General features: G+C 42.6%; 1 protein-coding gene across 2 annotated transcripts in view; it reads right to left on the bottom strand.

Moving 5' to 3' along the window:
• Window positions 1-21796, bottom strand: part of ST8SIA2 (ST8 alpha-N-acetyl-neuraminide alpha-2,8-sialyltransferase 2) — a 181578-nt gene that overhangs the window by 71155 nt on the left and 88627 nt on the right. The window contains exon 2 of one of the 2 annotated variants that reach the window (XM_018569033.1): window positions 4465-4527. The exons of the other annotated variant lie outside the window; for it this stretch is intronic. Coding sequence (XP_018424535.1) covers window positions 4465-4527 — 63 coding nt within the window. The remainder of the gene's footprint in view (window positions 1-4464; window positions 4528-21796) is intronic. 2 annotated transcript variants of the gene reach the window in all.

Raw genomic sequence — 21796 nt, 5'->3', positions numbered from 1 at the left:
CAACTCAGTGGATCATAACATCAAGTTTACGCGGGAAGATAAGCAAAACAACAAACTGGCTTTCTTGGACTGTTTAGTAACAGTATAAGAGGGAAGGAGGCTGGAAATAGAGGTCTACTAAAAACCAACACACACTGACCAGTACCTGCTATTTGACTCCCACCACCCTCTAGACCACAATTTAGGAGTCATCAGGGGTCACCACCAGGCAGAGAAAATTCCCACCAGAACAGAGGCCAAGACAATGGAATTCAAACACCTCAGGGGGGTCCTTAAAACTTGCGGGTACCCAGACTGGGCTTTTGTCAAAACAGAAAGAAAAGGTAAGAATGCCAAGAGTACCAGTGAGAGTGAAAAGCATGAAAAACTAAAGAATTTGGTCATCCCATATGTAGCTTGGGTGTCTGAGAAACTCAGAAGGGTTTTTAAAAAACCTCACATCCCTGTCTGCTTTTCACCCAGCAGTACAGTAAGGCAACAACTGGTTCACCCAAAAGACCCAACGCCAAAACACAAGATGAACAACATTGTGCATGCAGTCCAGTGCAGTGAGGATAGCTCAGAATTGTATGTCAGTGAAACAAAACAACAGCTACACCAGCGTATGCAGGGGCATGTCTGCTGCGAGGCAAACAAGGTGTTTGCCTCAGGCGGCCGATTCAAAGGAAGCACCTAGAGTGAAAAGCATGAAAAACTAAAGAATTTGGTCATCCCATATGTAGCTTGGGTGTCTGAGAAACTCAGAAGGGTTTTTAAAAAACCTCACATCCCTGTCTGCTTTTCACCCAGCAGTACAGTAAGGCAACAACTGGTTCACCCAAAAGACCCAACGCCAAAACACAAGATGAACAACATTGTGCATGCAGTCCAGTGCAGTGAGGATAGCTCAGAATTGTATGTCAGTGAAACAAAACAACAGCTACACCAGCGTATGCAGGGGCATGTCTGCTGCGAGGCAAACAAGGTGTTTGCCTCAGGCGGCCGATTCAAAGGAAGCACCAAAAATGCCGGGGTCTCAATGTACCGGTCCGCGGACCACTTGCGACCCGCGAGCCGTTACTTTGTGGCCCGCAGCCAGGTCAGAAGTCATCTCTGTCGGATACAGACCGTGTAGCTGAGTCTGTGCCGGCACTCGGGTCCTTTCCGGGGGGGTATTAGGCTACATTCACACCTTTATTTTGGGTGCAATTAGGGATCTCTGTGTCACGAACTTGCGGTTTCCTGCAGCATCCCTAAATTGGCATTTACAAGTGGCAGCTGTCACCTAAGTTAATGATCAGGTGACAGCAGCTCCATGTAAATGCCTGCACACCGCATGTAATGATACGTGATATGTTTACATTTGGTTAGGAATCAATCACTCTCCGTGGACGCAATGATTGTGCGTTCAGGGAGGGTGTTTTCTAACCGCATGTAATCATATCACGTATCATTTGTATGATGTATGATGCGGTGTGCAGGCGTTTACATGGAGCTGCTGTCACCTGATCATTAACTTGAATTGGTGATAGCTACTGCGAGTAAACACCATATTAGGGATTTCTGCTGCAGGAAAACGCAAGTTTCTGATGCAGGAATCCCTAATCACACCTAAACCTACAGATATGAATAGGGCCTTATTGTGTGTATATTGGTGTCTGTAGTACCATACCGGTACAGTTACAGTTACATTTTATTTTATAGTATGAAATTTGGCAAGCGGCCCCCATGATAGAAGAAAATTTGTCCAGTGGCCCCAGAGACGGAAGAGGCGAGGGCGAAGATGGAGGAGGCAGGGGGCAGAGACGGCGCCAGAGCTCCAGTTGGGCAGCGAAGATGATAAGGAGGCCGTGTTGGACACCGAGGATGAGGAGGCCGTCCAGTCGGGCGCCGAGGACAAGGAGGCCGTGTTCCACAGAGGTCAGGCCGTGCAAGGTAAGAGGACTGTGCTGTCAGAGCCCAGCATAGATTCTGCACAGCCCACCATAGAGTCTCAGGTGTGCTGTGCAATACCCTTTGGTTGGCTCTGCAGGATCTGTAGGGGGCTTTGTCGGGTCTCAGGAGGGCTTTGCAGGATCCATAGTTTGCTCTGCAGCCTGCAAAGTCCACCACAGATCCTGCAGAGCCTTCCTGAGATCCTGCAGCCCCCATCTGTGGGGGTTTTGCCAGGTCTCAGGGGGCTTTGAAAGATCTGTGGTGGGCTTTGCAGAATCCATAGGGGGCTCTGCAGCCTGCAAAGCCCACCACAAACCCTGCAGAGCCCACTTGAGACTACAGTCGGGTGGGGTAAATTTAGTGGGGGGGTGGGGGGGGCGCCGAGTTTTGTCTTGCCTAGGGCAGCCCCAAACCAGAATACACCACTGAGCGTATGGCATAGCATAGAAGAGCAAAACCCTCTGGCCAGGATTCAGCAGTATACCTACATCTAAAGGAAAAAGGTCACTCCTTTGTAGAGAGTCAAATACGAATCCTAGACAGGGAGGAGGACTGGTTTAAAAGAGGCGTGAAAGAGGCCATTTATGTAAAAATGGAGAAGCCAAGCTTGAATAGAGTTGGGGAGGTGAGACATGTATTGTCTGCCACATACAATGCTGTTTTAACACCTCTCTCTGGGCAGGTTAATAATACCTCCTAGACTCCAATTATGCAAATGCAATCAACACTTGGGCTTTGACAGATTATGTGGATTGGAGTGACATTCACCATATTTATTCCTAAATAATTTTTTGTACAAGTCATTCTGAATTGAGAAAGCTAGTTGGATGACCAGTGAAACGTCTTCAAGAAAAATACAGCAAGTCCAGTTGCCTTGACCTATTTTTTTTACAGATATTGCCCCCCAAATTGATACCAGACCCTTTAGGTCTAGTAGAAATGTTAGGAGGGACCCCCCAAGTGAAACTAAAAAAAGTTCCCCCCAAAATCCATACCAGGCCCTTTAGGTCGGATAGGAATGTTAAAGGGGAACCCCACCCCAAAAAATGGGGGAAAAACGTGGCATGGTAAGGCGCAGGGAGGGGGGGGGGCTCTCGATCGTCCCCCCTTTCCTGCCTTGCCAGGCCTGTGCTCGGATCAAGGGTCTGGTAGGAATTTTAGGGCCTCACGTCCCCCCTAAAATGTTTTAATTTTTTAGAAAATATATCTTTTTTTAATGTAATATTTATTTACATTTTTACAAATATTTATTTAACCTTTTTTTTACTCTACTTTTTCCACTATTTGCTATTCTGCTCAGTACCACAAAGGTACTGAGCAGAGTAGCCGAGCCGAATGCTGCTTGGCGGCATTCGGCTATTCACCCACTGCCGTTCGGCCCTTACGTAAATAGGAAGTGAGTGCGAACTGCAGCGAGTGAGCTGCTGGAGCTTTGGCTCAGAGAATCCAGATGTTGGATCGGCTGAAGGCACCGAATAACGGCTGATTTCAGCCGACGTATGGCTGAAATTAGCCGTGCTGAGCCGGAGTAAATAGCGGACCGTTGTTTGGCTCACTTCACTTCGACTCGGTTATTCACTCGGCTGCCTTCGGCAGCTTTGTGAATAACCCCCTAAATGTTTTGATATTTATATAAGATCAATTGTGATGCAGTGGCGTAACAATCGCCATAGCGACCCAGGTGGCCGCTATGGGGCCCGGGGCGCCCGGACAGATGACGTGCTATGGCATCTTATGCTGGTGGCTTTCACTGGCAGCTGTGAGAAGAATGCGCTGCTGTTCAGATCACTGACTGTGATCTGTGCAGCAGTGCATTCTTCTCACAGCCGCTGCGGAGTTAATGAGGGCCAGCAGCAGCGGTGGAGCAGGCTGGACCCGGCAGTGGAGGAGGGGCCCGTGGTCGGCAGCAGAGGAGGAGTAGGGGCTCGGTGACGGAGAAGGAGGCGGACCAGGTGACGGAGGAGGAGGAGGTGGGGCCCATCAGCGATCGTGCAGGAAGAGGAGGCGGACAGGTAAGGAGTGTGACCAACACACCTGAGGGTGACCCTGCAGAGCCCACCATAGATAGTCTATGGTGGGCTTTGCAGGGTCACCCTCAGGTGGGCTGCGTGGGATCTCAAGTGGGCTCTGCAAGGGGCATAAGTAGAAGTCACAGGGCCCCATACAAAATTTTACTATGGGGCCCTGTGACTTCTAGTTACGCCCCTGTTGTGATGGGTTCCTTTTTAAATGGCAGGGAGGTGCACGATCATTGCTTTCCATGATATACAGTCATCTAAAAATATCAGAACAATTACATATTTGAAAAATGCAGAGCAGACAAAGAGTTGCAAAATAAAATGAACCAACAGTCTGTCCTTTTATCTGCCTGTTGCCTCAACTCCTCCAATGTGAAATTAAGTTGCTGTGAAGAGGAGCCTAGACAGGGAGAGAATTGGACTGAGTGATAACTATTCCTATAGTGGCAAACATCACCATTTCAGACCACAGCAGATTAATAGCTGCCTCACAGCCAAAACAAATGAACAAAAAGAAATCTCATTTACAAACCTATTAGATTTGCTATGTAAGCTTTCCACAGCTGATCTGATTGTGCCTCTCCCTCCAGTGCTCCTGCAAGACAAAAGACAATACATTATTTATCACATTCTCTTACTGTCTGTAAGCCTGCTTTAACAAAAAATGATCCCGCATGTATAGAAAGCAGAGAAATTTTCCTGCTGCTTGTCCAAAGCCTGGCTACAATACCCATTTCCAGACACAGAAGTCTGTTACATGCTGTACATCTTTGAAATTAAATGAAACTAGCAGACGTTACCTCAGATCTCTATTAGGGAAGACAATGTATTATTTAAGGTGCATTACTTCACATGCCACCTCATGGAAAATGGGCCCTGATAAGATGAACAGTGCTACATGGCTGACATGCTTGCTAACAAAGGATCACTGTTGCTGGTCACTGAAACAAAAAATGCCTTTATTAAACTGTATGTCAGGGCAAAAAAAAACATGTGCATTACATCTCTGCAATACACAAGCATTTCCCTGTGTTTTAAGACCTCGTAAATACTAAAAAAAACTGTCATACATGCACTGAGCCTCTAGGTCCTGTTGTGGGCTGACAATACAAACCATATTTGTATACTGAGTAGTCAGCCCTGCCCAGTTTTCTGGTGCCAAACTGCTCCGACCCGCCACTCTCCCATCTAAACAACATAAATTAGAATTATTCTGTAGTCTCAAGATGAGGACTGGCAGGGCTATTTACTCTCAGGAGTTAAATCTTAAAGATACATTCAGGTGCCTTAAAATAGAACTATGGGGTAACCTTTTTATCCCACAGTTCTCTTATGGGTCAAGGGAGGACATATACTAGCGTCCTCCCGTGACCCAAAGCTCAGGATATAGCGAGCTACAGCTCGCTATATATCGAGAGTGCAGCAGCCGGGATGGATCCCGACAATGATGTCGAGATCTACCCAGCTGCGTGAGTGACCGTGGGCTCTGCCTATCTAGAGGCAGAGCCAGCTGTACCCACCCCCTTCCCCATCCGTTCCTCCACTCAGCGCTGGAGGATCTGAGAGGGGAGGGGGGAATCCCTGCGGGGAGCAGTGACTGGTAGTCACCGCTCTCTGCAGAGAGATGATCAGGAAGTGATTGAGCGACGGTATGCATTCTCTCACTTCCCGATCTATAGAGGCGACATTTGACAGTTTCATTGTCACACGTCGGCTTGAACTATGAGGTTGAGTGAAAATCAGTTCTCCTTTAACTATTAACAAAAATTTAGCTTATTTGTGCATCACTCAGCTGTAGATCCTCAAATCATCTCTGAATTGGTCCCTGTGTGTGTTGTAAAGTAGCCACCACTCCAAGATCGCTCACAAGATGGACTACAATCTCAATACAAATTTGTAAGCGTGAGATTATAGTCCATCACAAGAGTGATCTTGGGGTGGTAGCTACATTACAACACACACAGGGAGCATGGGGAACACACATAGCCACCCTCCAGAAGGAAGGACAGTGTCAGCACCAATTCAGAGATGATTTGAGGATCTACAGCCAAGTGATGCACAAATAAGATACATTTTTGTTAATAGGGTCCTTGAATGCATTTTAAAGATTTAACTCCTGAGTTAAATGTCACTTTATAGATATCTTATCACACTTCAGACCGATGTATCTCTTCTTGCCACTGCAGTGGGTGCTGAAATGGCCATCGGATTGTGCCACAAAGACAATAGAGGTAATTAGGTCACCAGCAAACCAGGATCCACATTATCAATCGGTCCTTTATTGACAGAACTCAATGTTTTGCCTGACGAAGGGACCACACTGGTTCTGAAGCGTTGTCATCTTTTGTGATGGCATGCATGTTTATCTAACGTCAATAAAGGGCTGATTAATAATGTGGACCTCGATGTGCTGTGTGTGGTGAGTCTGGTGACCTCCTTACCTCTGAATTTCAGACATGATCAACAGGCAAAACACTAAAAATGCTTAAAAAAACTCATATTTCCAGACACAATGGACTTCTGTGGATTCTCTAAAGACTTTTTTTTTAATTCAGATATAAAATGCTGTCATGTTGTGATTTAAATGGTTCAATGTATTTTATCATTTAAAAAGCAAGTCACACCAGTTTATGTGAAGACATTACTCATGTGACTTCAGCAAGAGACCGAGAATGAAGTCATTAGCACCCTATGTACACCAATGTAATTGATTTAATAGCCTTCATTTACAGAACCATTGAAATAAGAAAGAACAGCCAGCTGGTTGCAACAAAGCTTGTAATGTTTTTTTATTTATAACGTTAAAAAAAAAATGAAAGGTATTTTTCATGAAGGAGGCATTTTATTAAAGCTGAACTACTGACAAACAGCTAAATATACAGATAAAATGTCTTTATTCTGACACGGAGCGATGTCAGAATAGAGAAAAAGAAAAAAAAGTCCCATTCAAAAGCATTGGGACATTACTATTGGCTATTTCTATTGCAATAGCCAATAGTAAACTAGCATTGTACCCGCCCTCTTTTGCAGTTCCCCACCAGGTCCACCAGCAGAGGGCGGGAACAATGCTAGTTTACTATTGGCTATTGCAAATTGAAATAGCCAATAGTAAACTCTCAATGCTTTTGAATGGGAATTTTTTTTTTTCTCTATTCTGACATCGCTCGTGCCAGAATGAAGAAAAAAAGACACAGCTGTGTTTCTCTCCTTGGCGGCCGGGAGCGGGGGGCTCCCGGGGCCCCAGGGAGAGTTTTTACTTTTTTTTAACTTTTTTTTTTTTACAGCAGCAGAGCCGCCGGACAATAGGAAACTATTGGGCGGAGCTAGCTGTCACTGCTAGCTCTGCACAATCGTTTTCTATTTACTTTTTTCTACTTTTTTCACTCTTTTTCTGTTCTGCTCGGTGCCTCTGAGGGACCGAGCAGAACAGCCGAGCCAAATGCCGCTCGGCGGCATTCGGCTATTCTCTCACTGCTGTTCGGGATCTTTCAGAATAGCCCGAACAGCAGTGTGAAGCCTGCCGGAGGTTCGGCTCAGCCGATCCAGATGTTGGATCGGCTGAGTCGAACTCCTTCTGCACTTCGGGTCAGCCGAACATGCTGAGCATGTTCGGCTGATCCGAAGCCACACGAAGCAAGCCGATGTACGGCTGATTTCAGCCGATATACGGCTGAAATCAGCCGTACCAGCCTGAAGTGAATAGCCGAACGGTGTTCGGCTCACTTCACTTCTGATCGGTCATTCACTCGGCTGCCCGTCGGCAGCTTTGTGAATAGACCCCTAAGTCATGCCCAAGGTCCACCCCCTCTGATATGTTTAACACAATCCTGGGCTTAGTCTAAGTCATCTCTGTGACTAAGCCCAGGATTGATACAGTTGATTCAATACATTGATTCAGTGTAGAACGGAGTGCTGCCAGATTTTTCCTTTTCAAAAAACTGATTCAGTGTGGAATAGAGTACGGCGCAGATTCTTCCTTTACTATATACCTGTTCAGCTGGAGTAAGGGCACACACCTGCTGGCGAGCACCCAGCTGTCTTTCCCCTGCTAAAGCCGTGGTGGCACATATAGATTCCTTTCCCCCCTGATATATAGCTCTGCTCAATAATTTGTTGGTGATGGTATTCTCTTGGCAACCTACAGGTTCATTGGAAGAACATGCACTATCCTTTAAATGAGTAAGCCCATATGGGTGAAACATGTTAGAGGTGGGAGGTAGAAGAAGCAGAGAGGCTATGGGACTGTGTACGGCACTGCATTGTTGAATACAAGTTTGAGGGTGAAGAGGAGCAGGCTTCAATCACTTTGTTTGGAGTATAATAAAATAGTTACCTTGTTTTACTAAATCACAAGTAAATTGCCAATCCTCTGTTTGTCATCCTCTGCTTTGCAGAATAACCCACAATACAGGGTTTGTGTTATTCACTCGCCATGACTAATCATAAAAACATTTCCTTTTATTCCTTTTTGCCAAGGAGCAGAGTGATACAGATAGCAAATGCTGCCCAAGCACTTTGTAGTCAACTGTGGAGTTCACAAAACAAACAAGGGTTGGAACCTGTACAGAAAAATCCTCACATTTGCCCAATGCATCATGAGCTCTAAATACAACCTGGCACAATGTATGGGTTAATCTGGAAGATAACTCACTTAGTTGGGAAAATGAAATGTAGCATGGCCTACTGTCAGTTACCTTCCACTACTGAGAATTACTGATCCTACCATTTACAGTGGGAGGCTATTCTACAAATCTATCATACTGTGTCCTAATTTAGTGCAGTAGTTTCTGGCTTCCCTCTTGAACTTGCCACACGGAGTTATCTTCATAGCATGACTTACATCTCTAGTATATAGCAGTCTATGAAACATTCCTGATTCTTTTACCTTATATATAGTAATATACAGCTGCTGTCCGCGTGCATTTTTATGGCATAGTATAAAATGGACTGTATGAAATTATTCAGGATTATGATAACAGTCTTGTTTTTGTTATGTCTTTACAGCTAGAATATATAATACTTGAAACATTATAAACAAAAGCACAGCCAGATGGAGCATTTCATTAAGCAATATGTATTCAGACCACATAGACTAGTAACTCCACATTGCATTTTTCATGGGCTGAGTTAAGTAATGGCATCCTTGTATACAGGCCAGATTAAGATAGTAAATGTAATAGTAAAAAAAAGTGTAGTACAGTTACTAGTACAGTAACTAGTAGCAGTGCAATGACCTGAACCTGGCTGGTTGCTATGAGCTCCTGCATAGGTGTGCGGAGCCTATTGCAGTGGCATATATGTATTTATGGTAAATATACCATACAGTACATACATAAACAGACCTGAGGCATCCCAGATTCCCTTCTCCTCAACTGTCCCTTACATCCTCCAGCAGGGTTGTAGTAATGTAGCAGGGAGCCTGGCAGGTGGTAAAATGACCACCCACCCAGCTTTCTCATTAGATGAGAAGCCTGGAAAGCAGCAGCCATGCTCCCCGCAGCTTCCCAGGCACAGAGGACTGCAGCTGTTATGTGAGGAATGTAAGTGGGAAGTGATGCTGTGCTATGTATCACTGAGCCAGTCACAGAGAGATCTTTGTGATCTCTCCAATGGCTCAATGACTAAAAACATAGTGCCCACTGTTACGGTTTTGATGTTGCACTAGGGGTGATTAGGGTGTGCCCAGAAACACCCTGTGCGCATGCCTATGGGCTACTGCATTTTTGCACTTATACTTTGTTCCTTGCACATTTTGAATAGGCCCTAAATTGTCCCTGTCAGATATTAGCTAATAGTCTCCATTTTCTGATGGATTATAAACTGGGAAAAGACTAAGGGGGACATTCCTTAGGGTGCCAAAGGATTTAGTCAAACATTCTGCTAATCCTGCGGCATGCTTCGGCTACAGGAACCCTTATTCACAGTAGCCTGTACAGCAGCCGATGCACACAGCCAAGCTGACCGCATATGTGCGCCCCCTTCCCCCCTTGAGAATGAGTATGGGGTAGTTGTTGCTCCTACTCATTTACAAAAGGGTTACGTAAAATGTAAATAAACAGACATCACCTTGGAAAAGATCCTTTAATTGAACAAAAAATACAAAGACAATTCCTTTATCCTTTATTTGTTCCATATTTGTCATTCTGACAGGTTCATTGAACACATATTTTAAGTGTGAATGACTATAAAGCTATCCTTCAGAGCTCTCTTTAAGAGATAGCATTAGTCCTTCTTCACATCTAGGCGTTCTGTCGCTTAAAGGAATCCCATTCACTTGTCTTGAGCATGACAAAAACGCAAGACAAGGAATCCCATTCATTTATATGGCCTCTGTTCACACCTGAGCATTTTGTTGCATTTAGAAAAAATGCCTGGCACTGGAAAAAGCACATGAGCTATTTTGTGGCAGACACAGTGCTTTTTGGTCCCATAGATTTTAATGGCAAACTTTGTGCAACAAATTGCGTGACAAAACTTTAGTGTTTTTTCACACTTAAGACAAGCAAATAGGATTCCTTGTCTTGAGCATTTTGTCGCACTCAGGCTGAAAAAGTTAAAATAAAAAACATTTTCGGTTTCGGCCTGACATTTTTTTTATTTCGGTTTTGTTTCAGTTTTGAAATTTCCATTTTGGTGCACCTCTACTGAAAACTACAGTGCCAGGCACCCAACATAACATAGTTGAGGGCAATAAGGCACTGGTCTTTTTATTATTATAATAATAACATTACACTGGCTAAAAGTAATGAATATAAAAAATGTCTGTGTGGAGAAAAAATATTTCAGATGTGTACAATATGTAAAAAAGGAACATTATATAAACAATTTCCCCCGGAAGGCGCACTGTGATGGTCTGCTTTCTCTTTCTGTTAACTATACACAATTTTATGTCTACCCCACTGATGTTGGGAATGTTCCTCTTGGAGGAGAAAATGGGGTAGAAAATGCTGGGGGAACTTCTCAAATGAGAATCATTACTGCACAACTCGTAGAGATAAAAAGTTATATATGAAGTTCCTTAATAACCCTTTATAGATAGGTTAGAATATCAGGGGTCGCCAAACTCAGGCCCTCCAGCTGTGGTGGAACTACAAATCCAATGAGGCTTTGCAAGATTCTCACAGCCGCAGACATGACTACCGGAGAGAGATGCATCATGGGATTTGTAGTTTCACCACAGCTGGAGGGCTGGAGTTTGGCTACCCCTGGGTTAGATATTAGTTTTGAGTGGTCCTTTCCATTTACAACATCTTGCTGTTGTTATTGCTGGCAATTCCAAAGCCCTACATGCAGCTGCTCCTAAAAAGGCTGCACACTTTTAGATACCAATCTCCGAATCTGCTCCTTCAATCTTTGTTGTGCCTTGCTTTCCTCCTTATGAAGTTATATCTAATATCTTTCATGGATTGTTTCCAGAGAAGTCATAAAAAAGGTTCAAGTAATGGGCCCAGATTATTATTTGTGAATTGGGAGATAAGTGAATCTAGTATTTGGTTGGCATTGATGCCCACCTCTCGGCAACAAAAATATGTTTTTCTAAATAATGTTGTCAACCTTGTGCTTCTTCAATTTACTGCACTCTGTAAGCAGACCGAAGGTTACAGACATGGATCGGATTCTGTGCTTTATTTAAATTGCTGTCATTTTAAGCTGAACACAAGACATTGCTATGCTGGTGTAAATCACAATAAAACAGAGAAGGGAGAGGAATAAGTTTCTTAAGCTTAAAAGAACATCACAAGGCCATGTGAGGAAGATTCAAAAATCTCTTTTTAAGTATTTCATTTTCAATGATTTATGATATATGTGAACTATCTCCATATTTGAGATAGTTAACGCATCTTATGGCCCTTATATTTTATACTTATAAACCATTAAAAAATGGTTACGAGAATATATAACTGTTTATTCATGCTGTACACACTGTACAATCCTTTGTTTCATGCAGTTTAAGTTGATTACACTGCAGATGCATGTGTGGTCTCTTAGGGCCGTGTTAGACAAGCAGTTTTGTAGCAGCAATTACAGGTGGTACTACATGAGACTGGTACCAAGTACAATTCAGGTTCTTTAAATGCTTGCATTAAAAAATGCATTCAATGTATTTTTAATGAATGCAGCACTATATTGATGTGCATATTTTATATTTGCTTGAAGTTCTGCTTTATAGGGTTAGCTCACTTTCTCAAAAAAAAAATGAAAAGATGACCTAACTCACAACACCCTCTCCAAACCACCCCCCCCCCATCCCCACACACACAAACACACACCAGCACACCAGCTAGTGTAATTGGCTTTACCCTTCAAAACCTCACTACACAGCCCTAGAGACTGTGTATAGCATCATAATTCTGGCAAGAGCAAGCAGCCATTGGACAGCATGGCTTTGAGGTCAACTATTGTTTCTAGCAATACTGTGCTGTGATAGACTGTGTTTGATTTCCACTCTGCACATACATCTGTTTCTCTGCATTACCTGTGACTGCCCACTAATACTGCTACACTGCTTGCATTTGCAGAAACACGCCACACACATTCACTAGTAATACAACTTTTGCAATTAGACAGTGAGCTGCCATTACAACTTCAAGGTGAAGTTGGTTTGCAACAGCTAGCGCTATCTGCTAGCTATGTACAGTTAAGCCTTCCTTGAAAGTTATGCAATGCATAACTGTTGCTGATGAAAAAAGGTATAGCAGAGAGCAAACTAAACAGTGCACTTACAAAGCGGAAAAAAAAAACATGAAAGCTTTAACAGATGGTCTAAGAAATATTTTTCTCTTATCTTAAGTATTAATACAGAGTAATCTATTCAAGAGCTAAATCATTTTACTGCTCCTTACCAACAAACAAATGTTGCATTCCTGCAGACCAAGTCACAGACAGATGATGAGATATCACAATTGCAAGAAACTACATCATACTATTAAACTTCCTTCAAGCATTTTTAAAGAGATGCTCCAGATTGCATCACAGAAATTGTTGCTAAGATTCTGCTCACAGTGGTCATCGTTAAGTGGTCAACTCGCAACAGCCTATGTGCAAACAGGAACAACAAAAAAGGCAGAAATTTACTGCATTGAAAGGAAGGCTGCCAATGAAGCACAAGCTGCCCAAATAGAAGTGCTAGTCACCCAAGCAGCAGCGAAAGCCATACAACCACGAGAGCAGGCAGAAGCCTAGTAAAAAGTCCTCCAAAAGAAAAGCTAGGGAGCAGCAGCTAAGTTTTGGAACAAGCTGCTGAGAAAGGAGAAGTCCATCGTCCTATTATGACAGCCTCTGATGGCCCTACCAGACAGACCATGCAATTAATCCTAAACCAGAACAATATCAACACAATTACACAGACACTTAAAATCCTGTACACCAACCCATAGTACATTCACTATCAGGAGAAGTTGCAGCAATCAAACACACAGGTTGTAGATCACACTTCTCTATCTTCCAAGTTACTACATTCTATGCAGGAATTCAAGTGCCATTGCAGACACTCCAGAACACAGGTCATTAAATCACCTTAAAACCTTCTGAGACTGGTCATGTGGTTCTGGAGACCCACATGAGACCTCTGGGTGCAAAATCTTTGCCTGGACTGAACCAATCAGCCACTTCATTCTCTCATACAACACCTAAACAATAGGAATGAGATACAGCTACCTAAAGAAACAGTGAAGGAGTACCTGTCACAGCAAGGTAAGACAGAACTGATATGTAAGACCTTGAGAGTTATATGACTTGCAGAGAACTTATTAACAACGGTGTTATAAAGTTTGATGATAGCCTAGAGAACTACAGGTACTGGTCCACTACTGATTAAAGTCAGTAGTTCAGGACCTTGGCATTTAATTTATGCAAGAACTTGATCTGCTAAGATGGCTAGGTCCTTAATCATCGAAAGAGTTAAAACTGAGTGATCTTCTTTTTCAGCTTGCCATGGAAGACACAAATCTAACAGGTTTTAGCTTTTTAGATACAGCACATGGTGTAAACCCAGTCCTAGTGAAATAGTATAACAAAAATAAAAATATAAAAGAGTATACAGAGAAAGGTATACAGAGGAACATCAGGTCTCCTTTCCACCTCTCTCCTCAAGGGCAACTCAAAGAAATATGTTAGTATGTATGCAGTTTTAGACGATCAAAGCAATCATACATTTGCCACTTCAGAGTTCTCCGACATACTTAATGTAACAAAAGAATTGTATTGTTTTACACATTGCTCACATGTGCTGGCACAGTAGAAGCCACAGGAAGAACTTATTATTTCAGACATAAAATAAATTTAAGGAGTTCAGCTTCCTAATCGAGTACAATCAAATACCTAATGAATGAGAGGAGATCCCTACACCAGGAGACCACGTCATGTATACGCCACGTTATCAATTTGACAAGGGCAGAATCATTACTTCCAGGTGGAGGGCTCACAAATCAATTATTTTAAAATGGGAATCCTTATCACCTGCCACACTACCAATGCAAGCAACTGTAAATAAAAAAAAGGATTTGGAGATGGGCTTTAGGTTTGTTCTTTGAAGGATAACTGAAATATGGTTTTCTTTTTACTTTAATCATAGTTTCAGCAAGGTAGTCTTCTGCAAATGAGTTGCAGGACAGTATGATGTGGCAGTAATCCCTTTATAGTTTGAGCAGTCCTTAATTTGTCAGCATCTGCTGTGGAGATTACCTCTTCAGCAAGCAATCTCCTTAGCAGCAATTCTAGCTTCCATACAAAACACAGAAATATCCACACCCTCTTTCTGCTTTGTCTGTGTAAAATCAACAAGCATCTCAGAATTGTAGTGTAGACCGTAATCATTTGTGATAACATCAATATAGTCCTGAGCAGTGGTACTAACAAAGTTGTCCTTAGAAGCTCTAAGAATAATTGATGCTGGCAGTCTCAGGTTTTCTATTTTGTGTTGTTTTCTTGCTTTTCCTCAGAGCTTGTTTATTCTTCCATCACCTCTAATGCACGGTCTCTCCCAGGCTGATAACTTTTTTGCACTAACACTCCTAAAAACAATGCCTTTAAGATGTTTAAAAAAAAAAATAAGTTTGTAACAGCCAGTAATATGCACCTCAGTCCATGGTCCTGCAATAGAGTGCATCCCAGTCCTCCAATTTCTAGAGCTAAAATGTGTGAGGAAACCAATAGCAGTGGCCAAGTCTCATCCTGATGCCATCCTGTGACGCACAACTCATTGCACGCTATATGCTGACATCGCAGAGCTGCGCAGCAGCCGGGACAGATCCAGACAATATTGTCGGGATCCACCCCACTACCTGATTGACAGCAGGCTCTCCTTCTCCCCCGTCAACTTTAATTATGGGGATGAGTGTTTTTCACTCTCCCATAATTCACCTTTAAAGTCTGTTTCATAGTAAAGATTCCTTTAAAACCAGTAAAGGGGCAGAGGCCTAAAGTTTCTCCACAACCTTCGTTGTGTGTTTACAGGTTAAAGCACAGAAAGATCAAGTATTGTAAATGCTTGCTTGCAGTGTTTCTTCTTTCCAAAATGGTTTATTAACTTGCAATATGCCTTTATGAAATTTGACTACTTAAGGAACGTAAATTCCCTAGCACAGCAACTCACATCATAAACATTTCCTCTTCTGTGACTATCTAATTACTTTCTTTGTAGGCCCAGCTCCTCCAGTGTCAGAGTGACAACTCTGAGTCTGCTGGGACTGCTGACATCACATCCAAGATGGCAGCATCCAGCAGCAATCTTGGAGCTTTTGGATGTCTTCACAAGTTAGGCTTTACAGGTAAGATACATGCATAAAATACATTAAATGCACATATGACCTTATAGAAATGAATGGCCTGACAACAGGGTCTTTCTTTAAGATTTCAGCAGTGCCTTAAAGTGTAGCCTCACCATGTAGAGCAGACAAAAGCTGGGAGACTCCCCCCTCTGTGGTAGACCAACTGGGCATCAGGCCTGAGTTTGTGTTCCAAGTGTGAACCTCTAAGATGTTTCTACAAGCATGAGCACCACTATAACCCTCCTTACCCAATGATACAGGACTAATGTAAGTTCAGAACTAAACTTATTTATAAGGTCGACTGCACCATTTATTTGGAAGTGTCATTCCCTGCGGAAGGAATTCTCCTAATATCCAACTGTGTGGACTGTTAGTATTTATCAAGTAAAATAATTCAACTTCCCCTACCAGATAATTAAAATATCTAAGCGCAGTTCATACCTCAGGCAGTGTTGAGGGATAGGTATGGTACTCTATGCCTTCCCCTCTCTCTTCCTCTCTTTTTTATTTATTTTGTGTTATTTTATGTTGCATTCCCTACTTATACAGAGGTTTAGGTCTGTTTCTTTCCGCTGACTAGCGTATTGAGATGACTGTTACAGTCATCTCATGTTACATGCAGGCTGATAAGTCCTCTGACACTACCGATCTTACTGTTATGTGGTCATATGTATTCATGCTACTGTTTTGGACTCTGTATGTTCCTGCTCTTTATACTTAATAAAAATATGTTGTTAAAAAAAATAATAATAATATGTATGTAAAGTAGGGGAATTTGCTGCTACAATATGCAGGACTGGTAAAGCACGTATTTCATGCGCAGCTGATACCTATGGAATATGTGTGTAGCAACCGGTTCTGGACAGGAATGGTGGTAGTTCAAGAGCAGAGGGTGATCTTTTGAGGTGGTCGGTATCTGTCCCGGGTCACCTCCTATAACTCGCATCCCCTTGTCACACAGGTCTCTGGTGTGGCTGCTTAAACCTAGATCTTCTATTGTGAGGAAGGCAGGGCTCCCCAATGTAAATCATAGTGCTGTTTACATTTGTTATTGCTGTGATTGGCCATCACATTGATCACAAGGCACAGAGCTCTGTGCATTTTGCCTTTGATCTGAGCTGTCTAGGGCAAGGACCTTGTACAAGTCGTACACATAGTGCTTTGGTAAAATGCGCTCCAGAAATAAACATTTATCATGGTTTATGTACGTATGATAGTGAAGTGCTTATTGTAAAGGCAGTTTCAACTTTGCTTTGCAGAACTCATGACTTCTTACTGCATTATGCTGTGTGACACAGGTACACACTCTGCTGTGTCCATCTGACTAAGAGCTCTTCCCAGGCTGATACCTGTCCTCATATATATATATACGTTCAGGGAGAAGTATACTAATATAGCCCTGCAAGGAGCACAATGATGGCATCCTTAATCTGGGCAATCATATTAGGAGTGATATAACAAACCGGTGTTTGAATAAAAATGCTAAACTATGTAGATATATTACCTTGACAAGTATATAATCTAATGGCTTCTTTTTTCACAAAAGTGTGCTCAGCCATGAGCAGGAGAAATACATAGTTGCTCTGCAAACATAGTAATACTATATTAAAAATAAAAACAACAATAATAATAACAATAATAATAATATGTAAGTGTTCAGCACTCTGCACTTAAAGTGACATTAAACCCTCAGATTTTTTAACATAAACCAATACTGTAATGTGTGCCTTACTGTAATCCGTGGTTGTTTCCCTTCTCTTTGCTGCTCTTCCTTTTAAATCCTCATGTCTTCTCATGCTTGGGGAGAATTTCCCTTTGCAGCTGAGTGCCTCTTCCTGTAGTGCTGGCTCAGGTTGCAAACGTACACACAGACACCATGTATCCATTCCAGAGACAAGGCAGTCTGCAGCAAAACAGAAGTTCTCCCCCAGCATGAGAACATATACAGATTTAAAAGGAAGAGCAGCAAAAAGAAGGGAAACAGCCATGGATTACAGTAAGGCACACATTACAGTATTGTTTTATGTTAAAAAATCTGAGGGTTTAATGTCACTTTAAGTATGCTTGACAAAAAAGGACCTAATTCTCTTCTGAATGTATTAAAATTTTACATATATTACTATTGTTACCACTAGCCACAAACACTTTGTAAATTATGATAACTCAGAACAAGATGAGTTTTCCTATCGTTTTGCCTATTGCACAACATTTTTATTACATTACAACACCACAAAAAGGTTTTATACCTGAATAACAAGAGGCAAATGCATCACCCCACACCTGGCAGATTCTTACTATGACTGCTTCTGAATTAATTCCGTTCTACAGGCAAGTATAGTTCATAGCTGAATTGCAAATATCTCAAAATAGCCGCGTAGTGTTCACTTTTTAAAATTCCCTCTAACTGCCATAGTACTGACAGAGGTAGCACTATAATGGAATATCTCTGTTTCCGAATATTAGGAGTTTCTCTACTGAACTGTGCAGTACACTGTGTGGTGGGTTAATTTACTATCTAACAGGTACTGTGCTTGGGAAAAATACAATTAAAACTCTTGTTTTTTGGCAAGGAGCTTTTCCATCCATCAGTACAGCACAGTGATAATTGCCAAAAATGTGCAGTCATGTTAACTTTCCTAGAGGTTTTAATAGACTGGCATTACAAAAATTTTAAACAACACATTAAAAATAACTTTTTTTGCGTTCAAATATTTTATTGAGATGCAAGATGAAGATTCATCCAAGGTCAGTACAGTCAAAACCATTGTAGAATCAGAATTCAAAAAGACACATTGAAGCAAAGTATGTGAATCAACCATCAAGTAACATCGTAAAGTAAATAACAGATCAAGACAATCCCCAGGCTTCTAGGGAATAGTGCAGACGTTAACATTAACCATCTTGCATGCACAAATAGACACCTCTCATCGGAAGCAGAGAGGCCTCTGGCTGGAAGAGCCCACAAAATCAGTGATCCTCTGTCTCCAAGGCAGAGAGCCAGAGAGATCCCACTTAATAATAGTTGATAGGGCAGTAGAAGGAGGCCAATAGCCACACTAAAGCCAGTTACTGTGCAAAACATTAAATCCAAAAGCTTCTGAAAACTAGAACATACAGAATTAAAGGGTCCATATCCCATCACAGGAAGTCCCAATTTCGCAGGTTACTGTCGCTTCTCAGTTGATGTTGCATTGTTACAAGATGCAAAGCAAAGAAGAAGCCAGGTGATGCATTACTCTAGTAAACAGTGGAGACTTTGTTAACAAGTATATATTCAACCTCCCGAGTAATAGCAAGTTTTATTCAAGCACTCTCTGTTTTCAGCCAGGTCCCTATATTGCTTTTATATATATATATACTGTAATAGTTCCTGCCTGTCAGCTTGCTACTTTTTCCTGTACTGCAAACAGCAGATCAGCAGAAGATCTGAGCAAGTATAAGCCTGCTGGTAAGTATCAACCGGCATTTCAGAAGCTTTTCCAGTTTCTTGTTGAAAGTGAAAAACCGCTATAAGGAAATAAAGAAAAAATGTATCCATATTCTCATGCAAATCCTCAATATTGTGGAATGAAACACTGTCATATCTAAAATGATAAATGAATGATAAATTGTTAAAAATGAAAAACTTTTCAACAATTAGGCAATAATTATATGTATTTTATATTAATCATCTCTCCCACTACTACCTACATTGTTCTGCAAACGTTTAATATGACATTTAACGTTGAAGCAGGACAAATATTTCACTTATAATAATTACATAGACAATATTGTATGTGCATAAAACCTCCCTCCATCTATTTCTCTATATTTACAGTGGCTATGTTTTATTCTGTTCTCCAGCCAGAAGTCTGCATTTTTTTTCTTCTTCTCAGCAATATTGCCAGAATAAATTTTCAGATGCAGTTTTCAGAAATAAAGAGGAGAATGCTTCCATTTGTACTGTGTCTTCTTGATCTTGTCACTCCTCCTTGCGTGTCTAATGATCTAAGTGCATATGTTATATGTCTTGTGCAACTTGGCCCTCTGCTGCACGTGAGCTTATGACAGTTGAATTCATGTCAGCTCTTGTTACTAATAACGTAAAGCCACATACAAGCTGCTTAGCGTGCTCGCTCAGCTCATCAAATTTGGCTTTCCCGTCTTCCGGTTCCGGCGCCTGATGTAGTGGAAGCAGAGTGCAGAGCTCCCACGCGGCTAAGGCTAATCTTTATATAAAATCGTACCACAGCAAATCAAATCCCGAACAGGTCGATCGGCTGACTACATTGCCTGTTACAGTACCAGAAAAATGGATAAATTCCTTGGTAAACGGCGTACTGGACCTCGGGGAAAAGGCACTCCTGTCCGTGCTAAGCGGCCACAGACGCAGCATAAGATGGCCGTCACCCCTGATCGTCAGGATGCCGGCGCCTCCTCGGAAGACGATATGCCGGAGCTATCTGATCACAGCATTATCGCTGCAGAAGTGGCCAAATTACTTCGCCCTACCATCCAGGATGCTGTGACCAAAGCGGTACACAAGGGGATACAATCCCTGCGCCAGGATCTAATGCAGCACGCACAAAGGATCACAGAGGCGGAATCCCGTATAACGTCCCTGGAGGAAGGAGCAGACTCATCCGTGGCACAGATACAGTCCACCGACAAGCAAGTCCAACAGCTCCTAGACAAGGTGGACGATCTGGAGAACCGTTCTCGACGAAATAACGTAAGGATAATAGGTCTCCCAGAGTCCTACCGACCATCGCTGCTGGCGTCGATCTGTGCAATCAACATACCAGACCTCCTAGGCCTTGACCCTGGATGCAAGGTAGAACGTGCTCACCGGGTGGGGCCCCCCAATCCGGACAGGAAAGGTCCGCGCCCAATAATAGCGAGATATCTGGATTATACGGACCGCTCGGCAGTTATGCAGGCCTTTCGCGCCAAAAAAGAGCTATATCTGGATGGGCATCGTCTCCTAATCTTCGCGGACTACTCTGCCGAGGTTACAAGGAAACGCAAAGCGTTTAATAAAGTTTGCTCGCTTCTGATCCAAAAAAGGATCAGATTCACCCTGGCTTATCCGGCGACTCTCCGCCTTCAAACGGAAGATGGGATACCTCACTCGTTTCAGGACCCGGAGGTCGCATCCAACTTCTTGGAGCGGATGGAGTCACGCACGGAAGCTATGGCAGTCGGTCGGTCTCCTCGCACGCAGCACGCTACAACTCCTGCCAGAAAGACAGCGGTTCGCCTACCAATGACCCCCACCGATTCACCTTGAAACGGGCCAGCAGAAACAGCAAGAGGCTCTATGTCCAAGGACAGGTATGCCAGACATTTATTTCTTCATATTTTTCTCTTTTTTTGTGAGGCCACTAAAGAATAGGGCGAAATATGACTTTCCAACTGTGATTCCATCTGCATCTCCTTAACCGATGGCCCAAGGAATGCTTGCTACCAGAAACGGTCTCTAGCCACAAGGCATCGAACGATTACCATGACTGTGACTGAGATAAAGCTGACATGCAGCCACACACCGCGTGGGTTCAAGCCCTTGGCCTAGCGGAAGTGAACGCGCTCACTCTGTAGAGCTATAGAGGGAAAAAAGCGAAGTCCCGAGATGATTACTGATGTTCTATTGTTGTTGTTATTTTTTCTTTCTGGATTTTATTTTTTTGTGTTGTTTGGTTCAGGCTCGGCTCACAGTTATGGTCATGTTGACCGAAGAGCTACGGCCGTCATGTATCGAGCATGGGCTCATGACTTACAGTGTATAACAATCACAGGTGTCATCGCTATACGGTATAACTTAATCGAATGTGCAGCTTATATTTTACATTGGCTTTCTGACCTGATTCCAATGATAGACTATAGCCACCACAAGTACTCCAATAAGCGCATCAACAATTGTTTTCATACTATTACATACAATATTAGTAATGGGTAAGATATATTGCTACTTGTCCTTCCTGCTGAACAACATAGCATGAGAGTGGTTTCTTGGAATACTAATGGCCTGAGATCCCCGTCCAAGTGTATGATGGTTCTTCGTCATTTGAAAAAGATTAAACCAGATATAGTGTTATTGCAGGAGACCCACCTATCCCA

Source organism: Nanorana parkeri, unplaced genomic scaffold (genome assembly GCF_000935625.1).
Source record: "Nanorana parkeri isolate BGI_ZX_2015 unplaced genomic scaffold, ASM93562v1 scaffold1278, whole genome shotgun sequence".
NCBI lineage: Eukaryota > Metazoa > Chordata > Amphibia > Anura > Dicroglossidae > Nanorana > Nanorana parkeri.
Note: the sequence above shows the minus strand (reverse complement) of the source record. Positions and strands in the feature narration are given on the sequence as shown.